Source organism: Pseudopodoces humilis, chromosome 3 (genome assembly GCF_049639895.1).
Source record: "Pseudopodoces humilis isolate 2021_Gansu_Grassland_sample_001 chromosome 3, ASM4963989v1, whole genome shotgun sequence".
NCBI classification, from domain to species: Eukaryota; Metazoa; Chordata; class Aves; order Passeriformes; family Paridae; genus Pseudopodoces; species Pseudopodoces humilis.
This window is the reverse complement of record NC_142202.1, coordinates 101,860,501-101,880,038: the sequence shown is the minus strand read 5'-3', so window position 1 is coordinate 101,880,038 and position 19,538 is coordinate 101,860,501. Positions and strand designations below refer to the sequence as shown.

At 36.7% G+C, this 19,538-nt stretch overlaps 1 protein-coding gene across 1 annotated transcript in view; it reads left to right on the top strand.

Moving 5' to 3' along the window:
- NBAS (NBAS subunit of NRZ tethering complex) overlaps positions 1–19,538 on the top strand; it is a 161,626-nt gene that overhangs the window by 36,616 nt on the left and 105,472 nt on the right. Inside the window, exons 22-30 of the mRNA XM_005521850.3 lie at positions 7,818–7,901; positions 8,326–8,479; positions 9,807–9,992; positions 10,958–11,131; positions 12,084–12,217; positions 12,959–13,021; positions 13,678–13,800; positions 15,261–15,363; positions 17,613–17,836. Of these exons, the coding sequence (XP_005521907.3) occupies positions 7,818–7,901; positions 8,326–8,479; positions 9,807–9,992; positions 10,958–11,131; positions 12,084–12,217; positions 12,959–13,021; positions 13,678–13,800; positions 15,261–15,363; positions 17,613–17,836 (1,245 nt within the window). The remainder of the gene's footprint in view (positions 1–7,817; positions 7,902–8,325; positions 8,480–9,806; positions 9,993–10,957; positions 11,132–12,083; positions 12,218–12,958; positions 13,022–13,677; positions 13,801–15,260; positions 15,364–17,612; positions 17,837–19,538) is intronic.

Here is a 19,538-nt window from a genome sequence, read left to right as displayed (position 1 = left end):
CTAACAATATTTTTCAGACAGGGAGACATGATTAAAAAAGACAAAGCAAAGCTTAATCTACTTCCAAAATGCCCCAAACCTACTTCTAAAGCGTCAATGTCTTTCACCAGAAATATACTGTTTCATAAATGTGTTGGGGCAAATTGCACTTTACATTCAATGTGGATGAGTTTACAAGGGAAAGTATTTAAAGAAAAAAATATTCTGGATATTCAGCTTGAGTAGTCCTGGAGACAGGCCTGTTTTATTAAACGCTTAAAAGGGGGGGAAAAAGCAAACCCCAGTTGGTATTTGTAATGGAGAGAATTGGAGTCTGACCTTAAAACTAAGTTAGACCTTCCTCTTTTGAAAGCCTGTCCTTGGAGAGAAAAAGAATCTGCAGGTTTCAATAAATGGCAGTTGGGTAGGATACAGAAACCACAATAGCATGGACTTCTTTTGTCAAAGAAAAGAATGGGGAGAATTGCCAAGCCAGTGTAAACACTAGAGTGAAAAGAGCAATACAGGAAAAGTCAGCTCCTTTTGAAGAAATAGAGTTGAATACCTTCATAATCAGTCACTTTACTGGATTCCAATCATATTTATTCTACTGTTGAAAAGAAAAGAGAGAAGGGTAAAGGGTGGGGGAGAAGCAGTGGCTCAGGAAAAAAACCCAAAAACCTCGAAGCCATGCTAATATTTGCATACAGTTATACTATGGCATGGTTGATAGTTTCTTCAGTTGGAAAAGAAAGCCACCTGCCTTAGTGACTACAGTGATCTGTCGATGGCTGTGTCTGGAATTCCAAGTGCACAAGAATGCAGACTTAACCTGCACGTGTCTCTGACCTCTGTGGGATTTCACCTGCAAGAGCAAAGCTGCAGAGTTGTGTAGTACAAGGAGAGTGAACTCTGGATCCAGTAGCACAGTGTACACTGTATATACAATAGGCTGTTTGTGCATACTGAATTCAGCACTTCAGCCCACCTAGATCTCCGTCTGGAATGCAGGGCATGTATGGATGTGCCTCCATTCAGCTGGATTTGCTGTACAGGTTTTGTAAACAAAAGCATGGTAGGAAAACGGGAGTTCTGCTTCTTCTCAGATATGTGTTCAAGTCTGTATCTCATCTGTATGCACGTTTTCGAATTTTCAGACTGCAGTGGTATTTTGACACCTGAAGTCTTTGTCAACTGACTTGCTTCCATCTTAACAGCTACTTTTCCAGAGTTTTGTTGCTCTCTGTCTCGGCATGAGTCACTGAAATTACTGACAGTAGAAACCTGAGGGAAAAAAAAATAGTCTGTGCTAAAGCTAAGTATCAGTTAAGGACAAACCTTGTGATAAATATTGAGATAAATACAGTGTTGTAATCTTTGTATCCTTTGCTTGTGTCAAGACTGGTTTATTCCATTCCTTGTATTTGATTTCAAATTCAAGAGTTTTTATTAACTCTTCAGAATGAGGATAGATAGTAAGGACAGTTGGATACAGTCATGTAGGAGGAAAGAGGGAGTTACATATTTTATTAGTACGCGAATGGAGTTAGGAGTCAGATCTGAGTGCTGTGGGTTTGGCTAGGGTTTTTTGTGTGTGTTCTGAGCTCACCAAGAAACTTACCTCTTAATAGTGACTTTACATAAATGCTGATTTCTACTAGGATGAAAAATACTGCAGCTGTTTTTGGTGGTGTTTTCTTTAAGCATTTAGAGAAGGTGGTTTCTGAATTCTGCTTGACTCTTGGTAAGAATTAAAAAATTTAGAATTCCTCTCTCAACTTATTCCAATGGTGAACCTGAATACTTTTAAAGGGGCAAATGGACCCAGAGCAGAAAATACTTTAAAAAGTATTATCCATACACCTGACAAAATATTTAACTTTTTCTGCTGTGAGAAGGGAAAAAAGATAGAGACGGACATTTTGTGGTCAAGATTACACTGCATGATGATTCTTCCCCACAAAATGAAAAATCTTTTCCTCTTTAGTGTTTCACAGTGAGTTCTCTTAATAAGCTTTTATGAAAGACTTCTGAAGTATGCTTTTAGCACTTCTGGAATTTACATGTCTGGACAACTGTAGGTTTCACTGCTGCAGAACCTTGTGCTGAAACATGAGATTGATCTTGGTAGATTTGTCAGAAGGTAAATGGCCAACAGTAGTTTTCAGGAGAGGAAAATAGGTACAGGCAAGCACACTGCAACATTTGTTTCAAGTTTCTCAAGTGAGAAATAGCATACATCTCTAATACGGCTTAAATATCAGCTAGATGTAGTAAACTTGCAAAAGAATTTATTCCAGGAATTCATTTTGTTTTTGAACCCAAATACATGGTGGTTTATCTTCTATGCCATGCAGCAGGTAGTTAGCAGCATAGCTAAGTATTGTGTAAAGCAGTATCTGCTTTTTATTATAAATGAGGCCCACTCTTATCAGTATTTACACTATTATAGGAAGTAAGAACAGTGAAATACCATTTCCTATTTAACTGGAATGATAACGTGAACAATCTTGGTATATTGTTTCTTTCTTCTGGGATTCTTCAATCTGCTCTGGCATTTAGAAAAGGGACATCATACACTTCTTGCCTCTAGTCATTCATATTGCTTGTCTCTGTACTTTTCACCTTTATTTTTATTGTACCCTTTTGAGAAAACAGGCAGAGGCAGAGTTGCACATTACTTTGTCACTTGATGGATTTTGGAGTTGCAGGGAGAGGGGGAAGGAAAGCAACTTTCACAGAGGGCCAAGACTGGGAACTTGAATTGAGTGAGATCTTTCTTAACCATTACGTTTTTTAAGCAGTAGACTTTCAGCTTCAGTTGACATTATAAACCTGCGATGTCAGGGTAATTATTTTTAATTTAGTCTGCATGTGATTCATGACTTCTGCTGTTTGGAAAGGATTCCATTTTAAAGTCTATTTTAAAAAAATAAATATTTGAAGCAGTTGGGATTTAAGGGCAAACCCAAGTGGCTTTTGTGTTATAGGGATAGGGAAGAAAGTATCAATTTTTAGGTGGGAAGAGGGAAATGCAAATTATTTTCTGAAAGTAGTTAGGTCGATCGGGTGACTTCATGTCTGCAAAAAGAAACATTTGCTAGGAACTGTTGGCTTTAGGCCGGAGGAAGTAACGCTTGCATAAAAATTAAACTTTTTAGTCTCTAATAATTGTTTATCAGAGTCAGTAAAGTAACTCAACTGTGTTAAAGATAATTGGAGGCTAGAAACATGTAATTTGTATTGATGCATAAGTCAGTTAAAAATAGGCAATTTTTTCTAACTTTAATTGTAAATCTGTAGTGCTACTGAATCTGTAAAGAAATGACTTCTTAATTGTAACTATATGTCCTGGCTGTAACTTCATCACATCTATAGCAAGTATGCTGGATATGACAGCAAAACTATGAAGAATGTGTTCAGTGTGGTACTTGGCAGTATGGGCTTGAGTAACTTTTTTCTTTTCATTACATTTTTTTTTTTCTCTTCCAATCTCATATGGAGGGATCATAGCATTAGGATTGTGTTGTGTGCATTTTGAGATATCTTGGTTCCTTGTCATCAGATCTCATTCATACAGGGGTGGTTTTAAATTTGCATTCTAAACATCTGTAGTTGTTTATTTGTAGTAATTTTATCTTTTAATGATTTGTTAATCCAAAGAGGAGAATGCTGAAGTTTAAATTTCCATTAAATATGTGCACCTCTTTCCTTACTATTTTGCAAGACTTCTTTCTCTCAAAAACAACCAAAGCAACCACTGTAGGAGCAGCCAAACCAAAGAAAATAAAGTTTCTTTTGGGCTTCTGAGATAGGAAGATTTATTCAGGTGGGAAGCTCTTAAGAGAGTCATGAAAGAGCAGGTAACTACTGGGAGCAAGACTTTGCTTTCAGAGTAAATACAGTATAAATACATCTGCTGCAGTTTTCCTAAGAGGTCTTGCTGTAATTATTTACTTACTCTATGTCTCCCCTATTGCTCCACTGTCAGGTAAATGCATCAGAGACTCTTGCAAAAGCCTGATTGTAAAAGAGAGGGGTAGGGGCAGAGTTTGCGTTCTCTTTAGTAGAATAATGGAATAGTTTATGTTGGAAAAGACCCCTAAGATCGAATCCAGCTTCAAATCTAATGCTGCCAAGTTGACCTCTGAACTATATCCTTTAGTGCAACACCTCCACATCTTTTAAATACCTTCCAGGGATGGAGACTCAGCCAAGAGGTAAGTGAGAGAAATTGATAGAGAGGATCAGACCTTGTTTAACAGGTTCCTTGGTACTCTTTGGGCTGTTCTTAGTGGAGCTGTGGGAAGGAAAGAGACTGAGGGAAGGGCAGGTTCTAGTGCATGTTCTTTGCATTCTAATTCTTCAGCCTCTGAAACTGCACAGGCCCTCAGGCTGCTTTTACAGCTTCTGTTGCCAGCTGGTCCTTGCCAACAACTGAATATCTTCTTACCCCAGTAGTTTATAAAAAAAATTGTTATTTTATTGTTTTACTAATAAGGAAATAATTTCAAATGGGCCTGTAGGACTTGACAGCATCAAATAATTTTAACAAAGTGCATTACAAATTTTGGAGACAGAATAATAGTTAAGACATTAGTATGTGACCTGATGTTGGAGGAAAAAGCTATCTGTAGTGTGAAATTGGACTTACCTGAAAATCTTAATGTTATTCTGTCATAGTAGTTCTGCTACAGTTTTTCAGACATTTGAAACAGCTTCTGAAATGAAACCCTTGTCTGTCCCTTGCTGTATAAAAGCTCCTTTTTTTTTTTCCATTAAGAAGGTAAGAAGGTATGTTAATATTAAAAAACCCCAAGTAATTTCTCCCAAAAGAGCAACATCGACAAAAAAACCCCCAAACCCAGCCAGCCAACTGAAAAACCAAACAAGCCCTCTGTCAAATGAAAACAGGAGGTTTCCTCAAACCCTTCATGTTTGATTAGTTTGAGACCCTTGTGCCAGACCAGTCTGTCAGTGTACCATTATGAGGACTCTTCAGTCAGCATTCTAGGTTGGAGAGCAGTTCTGTGGGAAACAGAGACCCCTCCTGGGTCTCCACATCTTTATTGAAGTTTGTTCCTCCCACTGTCAGTGGCTGCTAGCCCCTTGGAAGGACTCGGGCTTACAGTTTATGGAATAACACTCTTTATTAATAAAAATGCGACAGGTTAAGGTTCAAGGATTGCTGGTAATAGTATCTGATTGCAAAAATGTATTCAAAGCAATACTTTACTTACATAATATAACAAGCTCTACTCCCTAACAAAAGTTAGCTGGAGATACTCATTCAGTGTGTGTGGAACATGATTCTTACCCAATGGACATCCCTGTGGGGGTGAAGATAGGTTCAGCCCATCAGCTGATCCTGGAAGTTACGATGGAGTCTTTCCTGACTTCTCCCCATTCTTAACTTTTATATTATTTCTTTACATTTAAGTGAAGAAATTAATTTACAAGTATGTACTTTTAAACCTAATTCACTGAGGGTTTGGAGGTACCATGGAGGCAGGGAACGTTGATATAGTATCTGATACAACATTGGGATGGGAATATGCACTAGTCCTAGTGTTTTTGCCACGGTTGATGATTCAACAGCAAGACATCTTCCTTTATCTCCTTTGGCTTTTAACTGCTCTGTGATTTGCCAGCTAAAAAGTACTGCTGAATTCCCTCCTCTGCAAGGATTTCAGCACCTCCTGGCCATGGTGTCTCAGCTCTGCTCCACCCTTCATTTAGTCCCCCTTGGGACGTATTGTGTGGAGGAAGTCAGACACACTGACCTCATTCCATGCAGGGAGGAGCAACTGCAATTTTCCTCTATAATTTCAATGCTGTTACAGCTGTGTCCATAACTTTCCACTTTAATTTTACCCCCTGTCTTTACCCTGCCTTCACACCCCACTGCTTCCCCAAACAAAATAACCAAGTAATCAGCGTCCCCTTGAAATGTCTTCTTAAGCCTACTGAGAAATGAATGGGAAAAATTTGCTAAGAGATGAAATTGTCTTAGACAATTTTTGTTCTGCTTTCTTTTCTGTTGAATGCAGAAAAGGAGAGCATTATCAATTGAATTATCAAGTCCTGCTTGTACTATCTTGATTTTATATTTTGGAAGAAAGTATTAATTGCACTTTGCCTTTTCTGGTATATGGCATTTCAGCTGAAAAGGAAAATTTTTTCACTACAAAGTGGGCCTTCCATAATAAAATTCTCATGTATGGTATTTGAAATATTACTATATTAATTCAGTTTGTGAAGTCACTTTAAAACATTAAATTATTGATAATGTTATTTAAGATTCAAAGAACTACAGCACCCCTTATCCCCAAAATGTATGGTATGGGCTGATTTTGGCTTAAATGCAAAATGTTAGTTTGGAGTTTTCTTTATGAATTTCTCTTTAATGATATTACTACATAATTATATATGATAATATATAATTATTTATGTATTATTTTATAATTATAAGATAATATATAAATAATAAAGACAGCCATAGAGTATGTTGTTCAGGCGAGCTAAATTGAAAGCAGATGTTGTTATAGCTCTGATCCAGGAATTAGCAGTTTTCCAATCCTCACCCCTTCATTTGCTTGACTTCTATAATCTGCAAACCTATCTCTGCCATTTTCTGGCTGGATTACTACAGCATGTATAATATGGAGGGTTGGAATGACTATGTTAAAACACAAGGTATTGTTTGCTAATGCACAGAGGAGGGAAAGAAAAGACTGACCAGCCTTCTGGGTGAGATGTGTATGGGACAGGGCACTCTATGAACATGCCTTGCTTTGTTCAGTGAGTTTAATGGCTGTTGCTAATTGAGATGGAGTTGCTGAATGTTAGCTTATTGTTTCAACTCTTACTATATTGTGAAATTGATTTGTTGGCTGTGTTTATTTTTAAGCAACTGAGTTACAAGGCTGCTTTTCAAGGGATGACAAGATTATGTCAGTTGTTAGTTTATAAATAGGGATTGTCTGTGGTATTGGTGTTGCTGTTTATTTTCAGGGTCAGGAGAAAATGAATTAAATTTAAACCAGCTTATTTTTCTGGTATGCTGCAACTCTAATGTCTCTGCTTTGTACATGGTTTGTTTCTTATTTCTACAGGTGCCAGAACCTATAAAGTTCTTCTTTTCCTCACTGGTTTATGTTCTGCATAGCTTCACATGGTTTTCTAGTGTTATATGCTGCATACACAGCTAGCCTTCTACACCAAGCCATAACTAATCATTCTAGTAATAATCCATGATGTTCTTAACCTGCAACTTAAAAAGGCTTTTCTTTGTTCAGCCTTAGTATTTATAGGATGTTTCACTGTAGAAGGTTGTAGTCAGAAACTCATATTAAAATTGAGAAAATCAGTACAGCAGGGCATATGTAGTTTCAGTATGAGGATTTGTGCTAAAATTTGAACAACTGTATTTTTTTTCAAGCTGTGAATATCATAGGTTTTTACTTATTTCAGTCTTTTGTGATGGCATATGAAGTCAGAATACTTAGTGTGAAATGGTAACAACTCTGAAAGCATATAATGAGTTTTTTCCTTGGTTTAAAGCGTGGTCGGTAAGAAAAATCTATTAATCTTTTTTATTTACCCTTTAATGGTATAGGTAGAAAATAGGTTTGTATGGATAACATATAGGCAAAACCACACTTGTAAAGCTGCACTAAGAAGTAATGAATCTGAAATAATTGATACTATAATTGACTGACATACTTTTTGTGAATTCACTGAAATATTTTGTATGCTTTGTATTCCATTAATTGACTACCATAACAAATTAAAAAGACATAAAGTTACGTAAAGCTTCTCTTTTTTTGTCATATTAGCTACAAGAAAGGGACATTGAAAATTCTTCCTTGGAATGAGCAGAAACATCGTGAAGAAGATTGGTGTGAAAAACCGGAATGCAGGTAAGTATATATAAAAGCAAAAATACAAAGAATTTATTTACTAATTCTTAAAATGTGGTAATAGACTCAGTAAGATTCACTTATTATTTTTGTACACACTAACTTGTGTTTTCAGCTTTCTTGGGGAGAATGAGCAAATGGAAAGCAGAAATTGTGCAAACCTGGATCTTCAGTAGAGAGTGTTCTTTCATGATCTGTCACATGTTTGAAATCTCTTACTAGTTCAGTAGAGAGGATTCTTTCTTTCATGATCTATCTCCTGTTCAAAATCTCTTAGTAGTTCCTTTGCTGACAAAATCTAACACTCACTGTGGTAGGTTGATCGTATAATTTTCTTTCTGATGTTTTAGGAAAAAGACTGATGTTAAAAAAAATAATCAGTAAACAAATATATACTTAAACATATACTTATCTTTTTCTAAAGGATGGTTATTGAACCAACTTTGCAAGAGGAAGGCCAGTTTCTGTATGAAATACAACCTGAGTTACTGAAGTACAGGACTACTGACCTTTCTGTAGATCTTGCCACTGACTGGTATTTGAGCAGAGCAAAGGAAATTGAAGAATATGCAATGCAGGTGAGAATAGCAGTGATGAAATTATGATGGCTGAGCAGCCTTCTTCAACAGAATCCTTAACAGTCTTAATGCATATTAATAGGACACTTTTCCCTCAGTAATGTTCACTCTGTCTCAACTTCATTATGGCTTTGGAAGTACTTGTTTTTTCTTTCGCAGTGTACTTAGGCTTGCTCTAAAGTTTACTCAGCCATATAATTAATCCATAGAAATGAATAAGGAAGCCAGTGGATTCTGTTTCATTTGGTTTACTATAGCAGATAGTAGCTCTTTTGTAATCCATGAAAAGTGTTTACCATTGCATTTTATGTTTGTAAAGGGAGGGAAAGTTGTGCACAGCATGTTGGGAATGTCACAGGCTACTGTATTATGTGTATTGATATGTGCCAGTCACACGTGTCAACTGTCATGCCAAGAAACGGTACTGTCATGATTTCTTCCTGGCAGTTTTAGTGTGTGTCTGTTGGACAACCATGCAGCTTATTTCTGCTTGATTTTCTTTATATGTTAGAAGTGTTTGAAACTCTGAGTCAAAGATAAGCACTGCACGTAAGAAGAGAGCTCATCACTTGTGTGCTCTGGTATTTTATTGCTTCTCAAGCCAATTTAGCTGCATGAAAAGTCGGGTGACTGGAAGTATCACTATAGATTAGTTCTGATGAGTGAGTTCTTCTATTGTACGAGCTTGCACTCCTCCAGGGCTCTTTTTAATCATACTTGCTTGTGATCTTAACAACCAGTCAGTAGTTACGGAAATAAAAGCAGCTTCCAAGGATGAGTTAAATTACATAACATATAAATTAAGTTGCATTCTGCTCTTCAAGACTTATGTCTGCCTTGCTTAATATTTACAGCCAGTATTGTGTTCTTTGAAATCAAAACAGAATCTTTCATATAAAGGTAGTTGCAGTCACTAGGGACTGTCATTGGTTTTTGTGACAGAATATGCAACTAATAAAATTATTAAATCACAGTCCGCTAGAAAAGTCATATTGCATGTCAGTTACCTAATTGGCTTAGTTTAAAGCAATCCTTCATATTCCACATACTGAGATGAGCTGTGTGTCATCTCCAGAAGGACTAATATTATCTATACGTGTGTCTATACAATGCATCTTGGTTAAGAACATATATCATCCCCTAAGATTAAGCGTTTTATGTGTTCTTCAAAAGGCTGAGAAGGGCAATGGATTTATCAATACAGTCCAGGAAAACTTCTAGGAACTTGCTAGTAAGCAACAGGGACACAGACAGGACACAGATTGATGTTGGTGTTTGGCAAACATTTGTACAGCAGTGTTTTTAGTGTTTTTTTAATTATTTTTAGGTTGACTGTGCTCTGTCCCTAGTTCGTCTTGGCATGGAGAGGAGCATTCCTGGTCTGCAGGTGCTTTGTGACAATCTGATCACTCTTGAGACAGTGGTTTATGAGACTGATGGTGATCGAACTTTGACTTTGAAGGAACTTTTAGAGATGAAAGACATTGAGAAGCTGAGACTGTTGATGAAGAATGTAAGTATTTTGAATAAATCAATAAGTATACCTTGAAATCCAGTAACTCAGGTTACCCTGGTTCCTATATAAAGACACTGTTATTCTTCTGATGAACCTCCATCTTTAATTCAATAAAAATTCTACGTTTTTACTGTTCTTTTGTTTTTGTTGTTGTGGTAGGGTTTATTTCTTTTTCTTTCTTTCTAACAAAACTAAATTTGGTCAGTTTTCTCAAAGACCCACTTTATCCCTGGCTGAGGACTCAATGTTAATAAATCTTAGTTTGAAAGCTGTGAATTGCCTTTTCGTTAGCCTTTTTTTAAGGATCTTCAGTGTAGCTCTTGATGATGCTGCAGATACAATATTGAATGTGTTCCTTGGATTTTTTTGGTGTCTTTAAATGTTGTCAGGCAATTATAGTATTTGCCTCTCTACCAGATGTGTGTTTTTGTCTCTGTATTGAGCTTGAGCATGGCATTTCAGAGTAGAGAAAGATCTCTTGGAAGGGCTGAAAAATAGCTACAGATGGAACAGGAACCTTAAATTCAGTTGAAGAACACATAAGCACCTGAGGAGAATAGGAAAATACTCAGAAATTAAATTTAATTTTTTTTTTTGGGAGGGTGGGTGGGTTTGTTTGTTTTTGGATTTATATAGCCACTCATCACTTGTTTTTCTATCTTTCATTCTTGCTGAAATACTGATAGTAATGCTAGTCCGACATGCTTGCATGGTCCTTCACTCATTCTGAAACTGCAGGAGGAAGACAGGCTTTCCTCATGTAATGGGATTTACTCCTGTTCTGCCTTTGAGCAGCAGAAAGATTTTTTTCAGTGCTTCATGATGTAGTGATCTGTTTGTGATAGGTGAAGATAACTGTTTCAGTTACTTTGATCAAAAAAGGTTCTATTTTTTTTGCTTTTCCTGCTTGTTTAGGACAGTGAAGCTGAACCTGTTCTTAGATTTCCCTTTGTGCTTTTCAGTCCTCAGATGAAAAATACGTGAAGAATGTTTATCAGTGGATGATCCCTTTTCTCCACCGCTGTGAAAACCAGTCCCCCGGTCTTGCAAATGCCCTTTTTAAAGAATATTTAGTAACACTGGCAAAGGAGGACTTGACTCTACCTCTGAAGATATTTCAGAATTCAAAACCTGCTGTAAGTAAAGAGCTCTGTTAACTCTACTGGTTTCTTTGGACATTCTTGTCCTGAAGAGATTAATTCAGAAATAGAGTTAGTTCATCTAAGTCAGATCATCCTTCTGATCTTTCTTGTTTTCTTGGGCCCAGGATTTGTTACATTTTAGGAAATGTTAACGAAAAAGTTTTTTACCACAAATTATAATGCAGCTAAACTGTCCTTGATGAGACTGTCAAATTAATGTAATAATGATTCTAGCCTAGTAGAATAAAAATTATTGAATGGATTCCTCTTTGAAGTAATTTCTGGGTGACAGTTTAAAATAAATTCCTGACATATTTCCCTTACAAAAAGTGGACGTGAAAGAGTTTAATGATATCCCTGTTTTTTCTTGAGCAATTTTACTAGGAGTAGATTTCAAGTTACTTCCCCCTCTCCTGCCTTCCACAGCAAATGTTGAGAATAAAGTGGGGGCCATTAGGATTGAGGTGAGAGTTCAATGAGTAAGGGTTGAAGTTGCCTCCTGTGTGTGTTTCATGATGCTTCTATGGCTTAAATAATTATTCCAGAGCACACAGGCACATATTTGCATGCTCTGAGTGTACAGACAGAAATCAACCAGCAAAGCACAACCACAGCTCTTTTATGTATGTTGGTACTGTTGTAATTATTAAATACGTCCGACAAATGTTTGCAGCAGTTGCCTTGCTCTGTCCTGCACCCTTTCCACTTCTCAAAATCAGAAAGGATATAATGGCATACCCCTGTTCTTTCAAGTGTCTGCACTGAAGAAAACTAGCCAAGATAGGTTTCGGGTTGTGACTTTACCAGGCTGTTAGCAAGAGACAGTCTAATGGCACCTGAAGACAACTTAGTTATTTGGAGTACACATTTTTTTACATTCAAAAGAAAGTTAACTGTTGAATTAGAAACAAGAAATAAAAATCACTGTACTTTCTTTTCTTATTAGTGTCAGCAAAAAATTATTCCTGATCAGGACCAGCTTATGATTACGGCGCTGGAGTGTATTTATAGCTGTGAGCGAGATGACCAGCTCTCTCTCTGTTATGATATTTTGGAATGCCTTCCACAAAGAGGATATGGGTAAAAATTTTCAACTGGGTATTTGGGAATATTTTAGAAATATTAAATATAGTTGTGAATTAATGCTTTAAAAAGGCTTGTTAAGTTACTAAGGGCAGACAGAGTTACTGGGATATTCTATTCACCTCTGAGCTGCTGTGACTGTAATTTGTATGTCTATGTATTTCTGCTGTGTACATCCTCTAGCAGTTAATGCAGTAAAACAAGAGTTAAAGGAGCAGCCCAGACCAAGGCTTCTGTATTGTTTCTTAGACTTTTATAATCTGATGAATTGAGACCAAGTGTTAGTGCTGTCTTACTGGTTTTGTTATAATAGTGGCATCTTGCACTTAACTTAAAAGCAGCAATATGTCCCTGTGAGAGAGGGAAGATAGAAAACCTTTTGAGGGACAGGTAATGCTCAAGACAGTGAAAACTTGAAGAGGAGATATCCTGTGATCTGTGAGGTGCAAACTATTCTTCCAGTATCTTTTACATGAAGGAAGGAGAGAGCCTGAGAAAAGTCTAAGGAAGAAGGATAACCTCTGCTCTTGGGAAACTGAAGGACCTTCTAAATTTTAACTGTCTTTACAGCAAGAAGCTCAACAATTTTAATATTTCCAAGTAAACATATATTTGATTTTAATCAAGGAGTGTGTGTCAGACTGCTTATCTTTGCATCTATATAATATGAATTATGAGAGGAAATTTTAAGGAGTATGTATGTGTATGTATATGTTTAATCGTGTGATATCATTGCAGGCCTGAAACAGATAAAACTAACACTCTTCATGATGAAGTAGATGAACTGGAACAAATTCTAAGGTATTCAATTTTGCTAAAATAAATAGTGTATTTTTACAGAAATCACATAGGCATAGCCAAAAAGTTTTTATGATAAGAAGCCAGCAAAAATATTTCTTTTTAATGCCGTCAACAAGATTATTTGTATAATTTTTATATTCAGAACACAGAAATTTTGAATGGTTTTATCTATTTGAGTATTATAAATCTCTAGAGATATTTCTCTTGGAATAAAACTTTGAGGCTTTGTGGATTTTTTTTTTTCGGTTTTCTTTGTTTTTTTTTTTTTGTAGGGGTCTTTGTTGGAGATTTGTTTGGGGATTTTTTGTTTTGTTTGTCTTGTTTTTGGTGGGGCTTTTTGGGGGAGGGGGAAAGAGGGTTAACCTGAGGAATTTGTTTTGATCTTGATACTCTATAATGCTTTGAGTGATCAAAGACTAAATCTGTGAAGGTATGTCATCAGGTATTGGTGGTATGTGTTTACCCTACTGTATTATTAATATACATATGTTTAAAAAAATGTAGGTAATGTTACTCTGGCTAATCTATACTGTAAGAGATTTTATGGAGGCTGTTCACATTTGCAGTGCATATTTTGAGAGAGCTTTAAGAGTTCTGGTGCTGCAGCAGTAGTTGTACAGTTGTGCAGGATTCCAAAACGCTGCCTGTGTTTGCAGTGTGTCGGAGCTGCTGGAGAAGCACGGCCTGCAGAAGCCGGTTTCCTTTGTGAAGGACACCAAGGACAATGCAGAGGAGGCACGGAAGCTGATGATTAGGCTGACAAGACACACAGGTCGCAAGTTAGTATTCCAGGGGGAGTGGGGGAGAAGAGGGGAAGGGCAGTGAGGTAACAAGAGCCTGCCTGCCTGCTTTATGGCAGCAGGGAGCTGTGCTGTTCACCCTGAAGACAGTGTACATAAACACTTTTGTTGAACTGATGATTAATGTCATTAGTGTTTCCACAGTCAAAAATCTTTGCCTGCTTTCAAACCTGCTTTGGTATGTTCATGTTCAAGTAAACAAGCTTAAAATGCATACTGGCTGCAAAATACTGCAGGATGATGAACTGTGAAAGTTAACATATTGTAAAAGAGATCCTTTAAGGCCTATTAAATTTTATTGAGAGAGTAGGATTTATAAAATAATTCTTTGGTTTTTTTGGTGTGTTTTCTTGGAACCCTTGTAATTGGGTAATTTATTGATTTTAGGTATTGATTTTACCACTTACAGTCCCAGTATAATATTTCAATTTTTCTAGTTTAACTCATCTTTCATTTAACTCATCTTTCAACTGTATATGAATTATTAAATAGCTCTTGGTATAATCAGATAAAAATTTTGAATCCTGGGAGAACCAGCCATAATTGTGGGTGATTTTTCTTTCTTATTTGAAGCAAATATACACAACAGTTTATCCATGATGGTAGAGTGGTATTTATATTTTTAGTAGTCTGAAAGCTTTTTAAGACTTTTAGAAACCTCTCTTTAGCAAGATCAAGACAATACCTCTGTAGGAAAAATGTTGATTTTTCCACTTGTGTTGGAGACTCTTTGTTTTGCCACAGTAAAAGCTAATGCCACATGAGAAAATCACTGTTAGCTAGAACTGGCTCATGTCATTTAAAAAGGTCTTTTTTTTAATCTGAAAGGCTCAAGATAATGCCAAGAAACCTTCATAGTGTTTTTCCTAGTAAAAGTTTTGGTAGAGCAAAAGAAGTCGAAGTTTTGTGGATAAATAGAGATCCATAGATCCAGAGAGTCAAGAGTCTGAATACACTTAATTTTAAGAAACAAAATAAAGTTGCAGCTTTATTCTCTTGTGATTGCATGCCATTGATTAGTCCTTTGAGATTGCCTACAATGAACAGCATTTTAATGATCCTCAGTTGCTGTTACAGACTGGGTTTTGCCCTGCAGTTCCAGATCAGCAGGAAGATAGCATTTCCAACTTCCTGAAGTACTATAGAAAGCTATCAAAACCTACTTGGGGATCTTGAGAAAGATTGCTTAAATCCCTGTCTTATCCCACAGAAAAAGCACTTTGGGTACTGCATTGTTGTCAAACTTTTTTATCCAACAGACACTGTTTTAATCTTAATTAATATTAAAAGTCTTCTGTCTTTGAATCACTTCCAGTTAAAAACCTAATTAAATATTGAAATAGCATTTGAGAAAACTCATATTTTTGGTGATGGAAATCTACTGCTTTTCTTTAAAATTGTTGGAGAAGAGAATATTTAATTTTAAAAAATATTTGTAGGCAACCGTCCGTTGGTGAGACACAGTGGAAGGAATTGCTCCAGGATATGTTGGACGTGCAGCAGAAAGTGTATAGGTGCTTACATTCAGATACTTGCTATGAGGTGAGTTTTGTCTTCTTGCTGACTTCTTTCCCAACTAAGCTACACATTCTTATTTCATATTGTTGCTCACAGGTGTAAATACATTTTTCTGTGTTGTTACTTGGTTGTTTACTGCTTTTTTTTTACAATATTTTATTTAAGTAAAAAATTTCTGGTGTTTATTCATTTTATCTAATGCTTCTCTAATAAATACCCTGTATATCTACCATTAAAATTCAACTTTTTAGAAATTGAGTCAGTTTTGTGAGATTTTCTTATGTAGACACTGTCAAATGTGTTTAGTAATAAACACTCCAGACTAATGAAAATAAAATGTTATCTTCACTCAAGCATTTCTTAAACATGGAATTCTGGTTTGATAATATTATCCAAGATCATTATAGGATTATAGACATTCTACTGCTTGCAATTGGAGTAAAATTATGTGAGATGAGAAATCTAATTTCATTGAAGGTAAAAAACCCTTTGTATGTGCATAAAGTCCAAACCCATGTCATTAGTATTTACAAAAGATAGGTGTTACACAGATGTGGCATTTGCTGTGACATATATTGTTTATTTACATTTTCACTTCAGTTAACTGCAGTTTAATACAGATGCATTACTATGTCCCCTGTAATTAGTGTTTATATCTAATATAAATTATATTAGAATTAGAGGCAGGTTTTATTGCAATTTACACAATTGCTTATGGCTTCCCCTCTGATTTGCGCTTAGGAGAAGTTTTAAGAGCAATTTAGAAAAAAACAAGGAAAAAGACAATGCTATTCAACTTACGAGAAATATCACTCTGTAGTTGTACAGCTAGAAAACCTGCAACATGTTTAATAGTCATGGTTTTGTGTTATGCTGCAACTTGGTATACTTGAAATATTTTTTAAGTGCATGTTAAGAAATTGTAATACTAGAGTACTCTGCAAATAAGGAATTTGCTTTACTTAGATCTTAATGTAAGTTTTCTGTTATTTTTTTAAACTCTAAACTATATGATTAAAAAAGAAACACGACAAGGTTTTGGAAAGAATTATGTAGGAGTGCTAAAAATGCTTTGAAATGTAGTGCTGTCATATACAACTATACTTCGATAACTTCAAAATTGATAAATTGATGAGGCAGTAAGGATTTGCAATCCCCTGTGAGGTTTGGATGTTTCTTAGCATGACGCTTACTCTCTTCTTCCATGCACAGTGAATTCTAATTGTCCTCTTGACTTCATAAATTTTGAGAGGTAAATGTTCTGTGTGTGATCTTAGAGGAGGAAGGGTCAGCTCTGATACTTTGCATCTTTTGCTGTTCCTTGAGGGGTTAATATGTTGTGAAATGGAAAATGATCTAACTCTGTGATGTTCTTTAAGAAGCACTGAGCTGTTTTCCTTTCCAGAGAATGAGATGGTTTGGAGAGGTTCTTCCTATAAAAGAAATATCTTGAAATAAAATATGATTGGATAGAGTGCTAAATAATCTCATTTATGTCTTCTTTCCCATGAAAGGTTGGACCAGATGATCTTTTGAGATCCCTTCCGACCTGGGCTCTTCTATGATTCATTGATCCTCTTGAATTTGTTATGAACTTTTAAACCTTTCTTAAAGGCCGTATTGTTGCAGCTGTGATATTTCTGAAATGATTAAATTTTTATGTTCATTTTCATTAGGACTGTAATGACTGCACTTAAAAAAAAAAAGCAAATTGTTTTTGTAAGGAGTTGAGATTATTTTGAATGTCTTAAATTGGGCAAAACTTTAACCTTGAAATTGATTAGGTGTTTTGTGGCAGATGCAGCATTATATGAGTTTGCATTCTTTGAAGGTAGTCTTGATTGAAATTTAAAGAACATCTTACATACTCAGTTCCAAATATTTTTAGTTACTTTAGGTATACAAAATTTTTCTCTTACATTGTTGGTTTTAAGGTCTTAATACTGAACTGCCATTTCAGATTCTTACAGCGTATTAACACCTCAGAATGTAGGTATATTTTGGTGTCTTAAGTCATACTGTAAAAAGACAATTAATATGCTTTTTTCTAAACTTCCAGTAAATAGAAACTAGCTACTAGTTAATTTTAGCTTTACTCAAGTGCATTGTAGAAATAATTCCCTTGGTAGAAGTTAGATTTTCTGCTTGGACTGAATATATTCTTTTGGTTTCAGACATCCTTGTATTCAAAGGGGTTAATGCCATATAATGCAGATAAGTGTATTTAAAGCTGCTGCTCATGCAGGTTATTAAATTACTGTTCTTTCTTTTAGATATTCACCGAAAGTCTTTTATGCTCAAGCAGTATAGACAATATCCACCTGGCTGGGCAAATGATGCATTGCAGTGTTTGGTCAGTGGATCCCCCAAGTTCATCAAAAGGGAAGCCACAGTACCGAGTCAGCTATGCGAGAAGCATTGAACTAGTTTTGGCTGCTGGTAGAGAATATTTCAATTCTTCAGCAAGTTTGACTGATAGCTGTATGGAACTGGCCAGGTACATTTACAGCTATCATATATATAAATACAACTGGTTTAATGTTGTCACTGCATTTATTTGTTAGTATCTCTTCCCCCCCCCCCCCCCTTTTCTATTGACAATCTTTTTCATAAGCAGGCTCTGGAAATACAGAGTAGTGTTGCTTTTAATGCGAGGAGTTTAAAGACCCTTTTAATGCATAAGGGTTCTGTGACCAGCTTTTCTCTTAGGGTTTTATGGTGATATTTCAAAATATGTGGTTTATAGCTCAAATACTTGCTATGAAAATGTGACTGTGTGTTCATTCTGTTTAGTAATATGTTTTGGTCCTGATTTACCATCAATCATTTGTTTTGTGGTAACTTGAGTTTCTCAGAGTGATTACCATGTGTAGGTCTCCTAGTAGCCTTCATGTATACATTGGTTTATGTAGAATATCTTCACAGAATCACTAGGTTGGAAGAGACCTCCAAGATCATCAAGTCCAGCCCAGCCCTAACACCTCAACTAAACCATGCCACTGAGTGCCACATCTGGTCTGTTCTTAAACACATCCAGGGATGATGACTTTGCCACCTCCCTGGGCAGACAATTTCAGCTTCTCTTTTGCTCCTTTATTCCACTCCTGTTTTCATCTTCACCCTGAAATATTTGTCAGTGTGCCTGAAAAATCTGATGGGGTCAGATGAGATGTTCAGATAACATACAGTTTTGGTTTTAACTTAAAATGTGTATTCTTAATTAACATGTGGAGAAAAAATATGACAGACTGGGCAAATCAAATACTTTGCTGATTTAATGTGTATGGTGAATTAAGCCATTTAAAATCACTGAGATGAGTTACCATCTGGACAAGCTCAAGACGTGAAGCTCATAAGGCTCATGAGTTTCAGCAAGACCAAGTGCTGGTGCTACATCTGGATTGGGATACCCCCAGTATCACTCCAGGCTGGGGGATGAACAGAGCCACAGCAGCCCTGCTGAGAAGGACCTGGGGGTGCTGTGGGTGAGAGGCTGGACATGACCCAGCCATGTGCCCTTGCAGGGCAGAAAGCCAAATGTGCCCTGGGCTGCGCCCAAAGCAGCGTGGGCAGCAGGTGAGGGAGGGGATTCTGCCCCTCTGCTCTGCTCTGCCCTGGTGAGACCCCACCTGCAGTGCTGCATCCAGCCCTGGGGTCCCCAGAACAAGAAGGATGTGGGCCTGTTGGAGTGAGTTCAGAAGGATGAAACATCTCTCGTGTGAGGAAGGTCTGAGGGATTTGGGATTGTTCAGCCTGGACAAGAGAAGGCTCTGGGATGACCTCAGTGTATACTTCCAGTACTGCAGCACCTGAAGGGAGCCTGTAAGAAAGAGAACTTTTTACAAGGGCATATAGTGGGACCTAGGGAAATGGCTTCAAACTGGAGGAGAGTAGGTTTAGATTAGATGTTTTAAAAAAAACCCTTTACTGTGAGGGTGGTGAGGTGCTGGAACAGGTTGTTCCCAGAAATTGTGGCTGCCCCATGCCAGGAAGTGTTTCAAGGCCAGGCTAGATGGAGCTCTTGAGGTCTAGTGGGAGGTGTCCCTGCCTGTGCCAGGGGATTTGGAACTAGGTGATGTGTAAGGTCTCTTCCAGCCTATGGCCACTCTATGATTCTGTGATTTTGCATGTTGATTTTCTATGTTGAATGTGTATTAGTAAAACTACATATGAATACACTGTACCAGAATGCAGCTTGT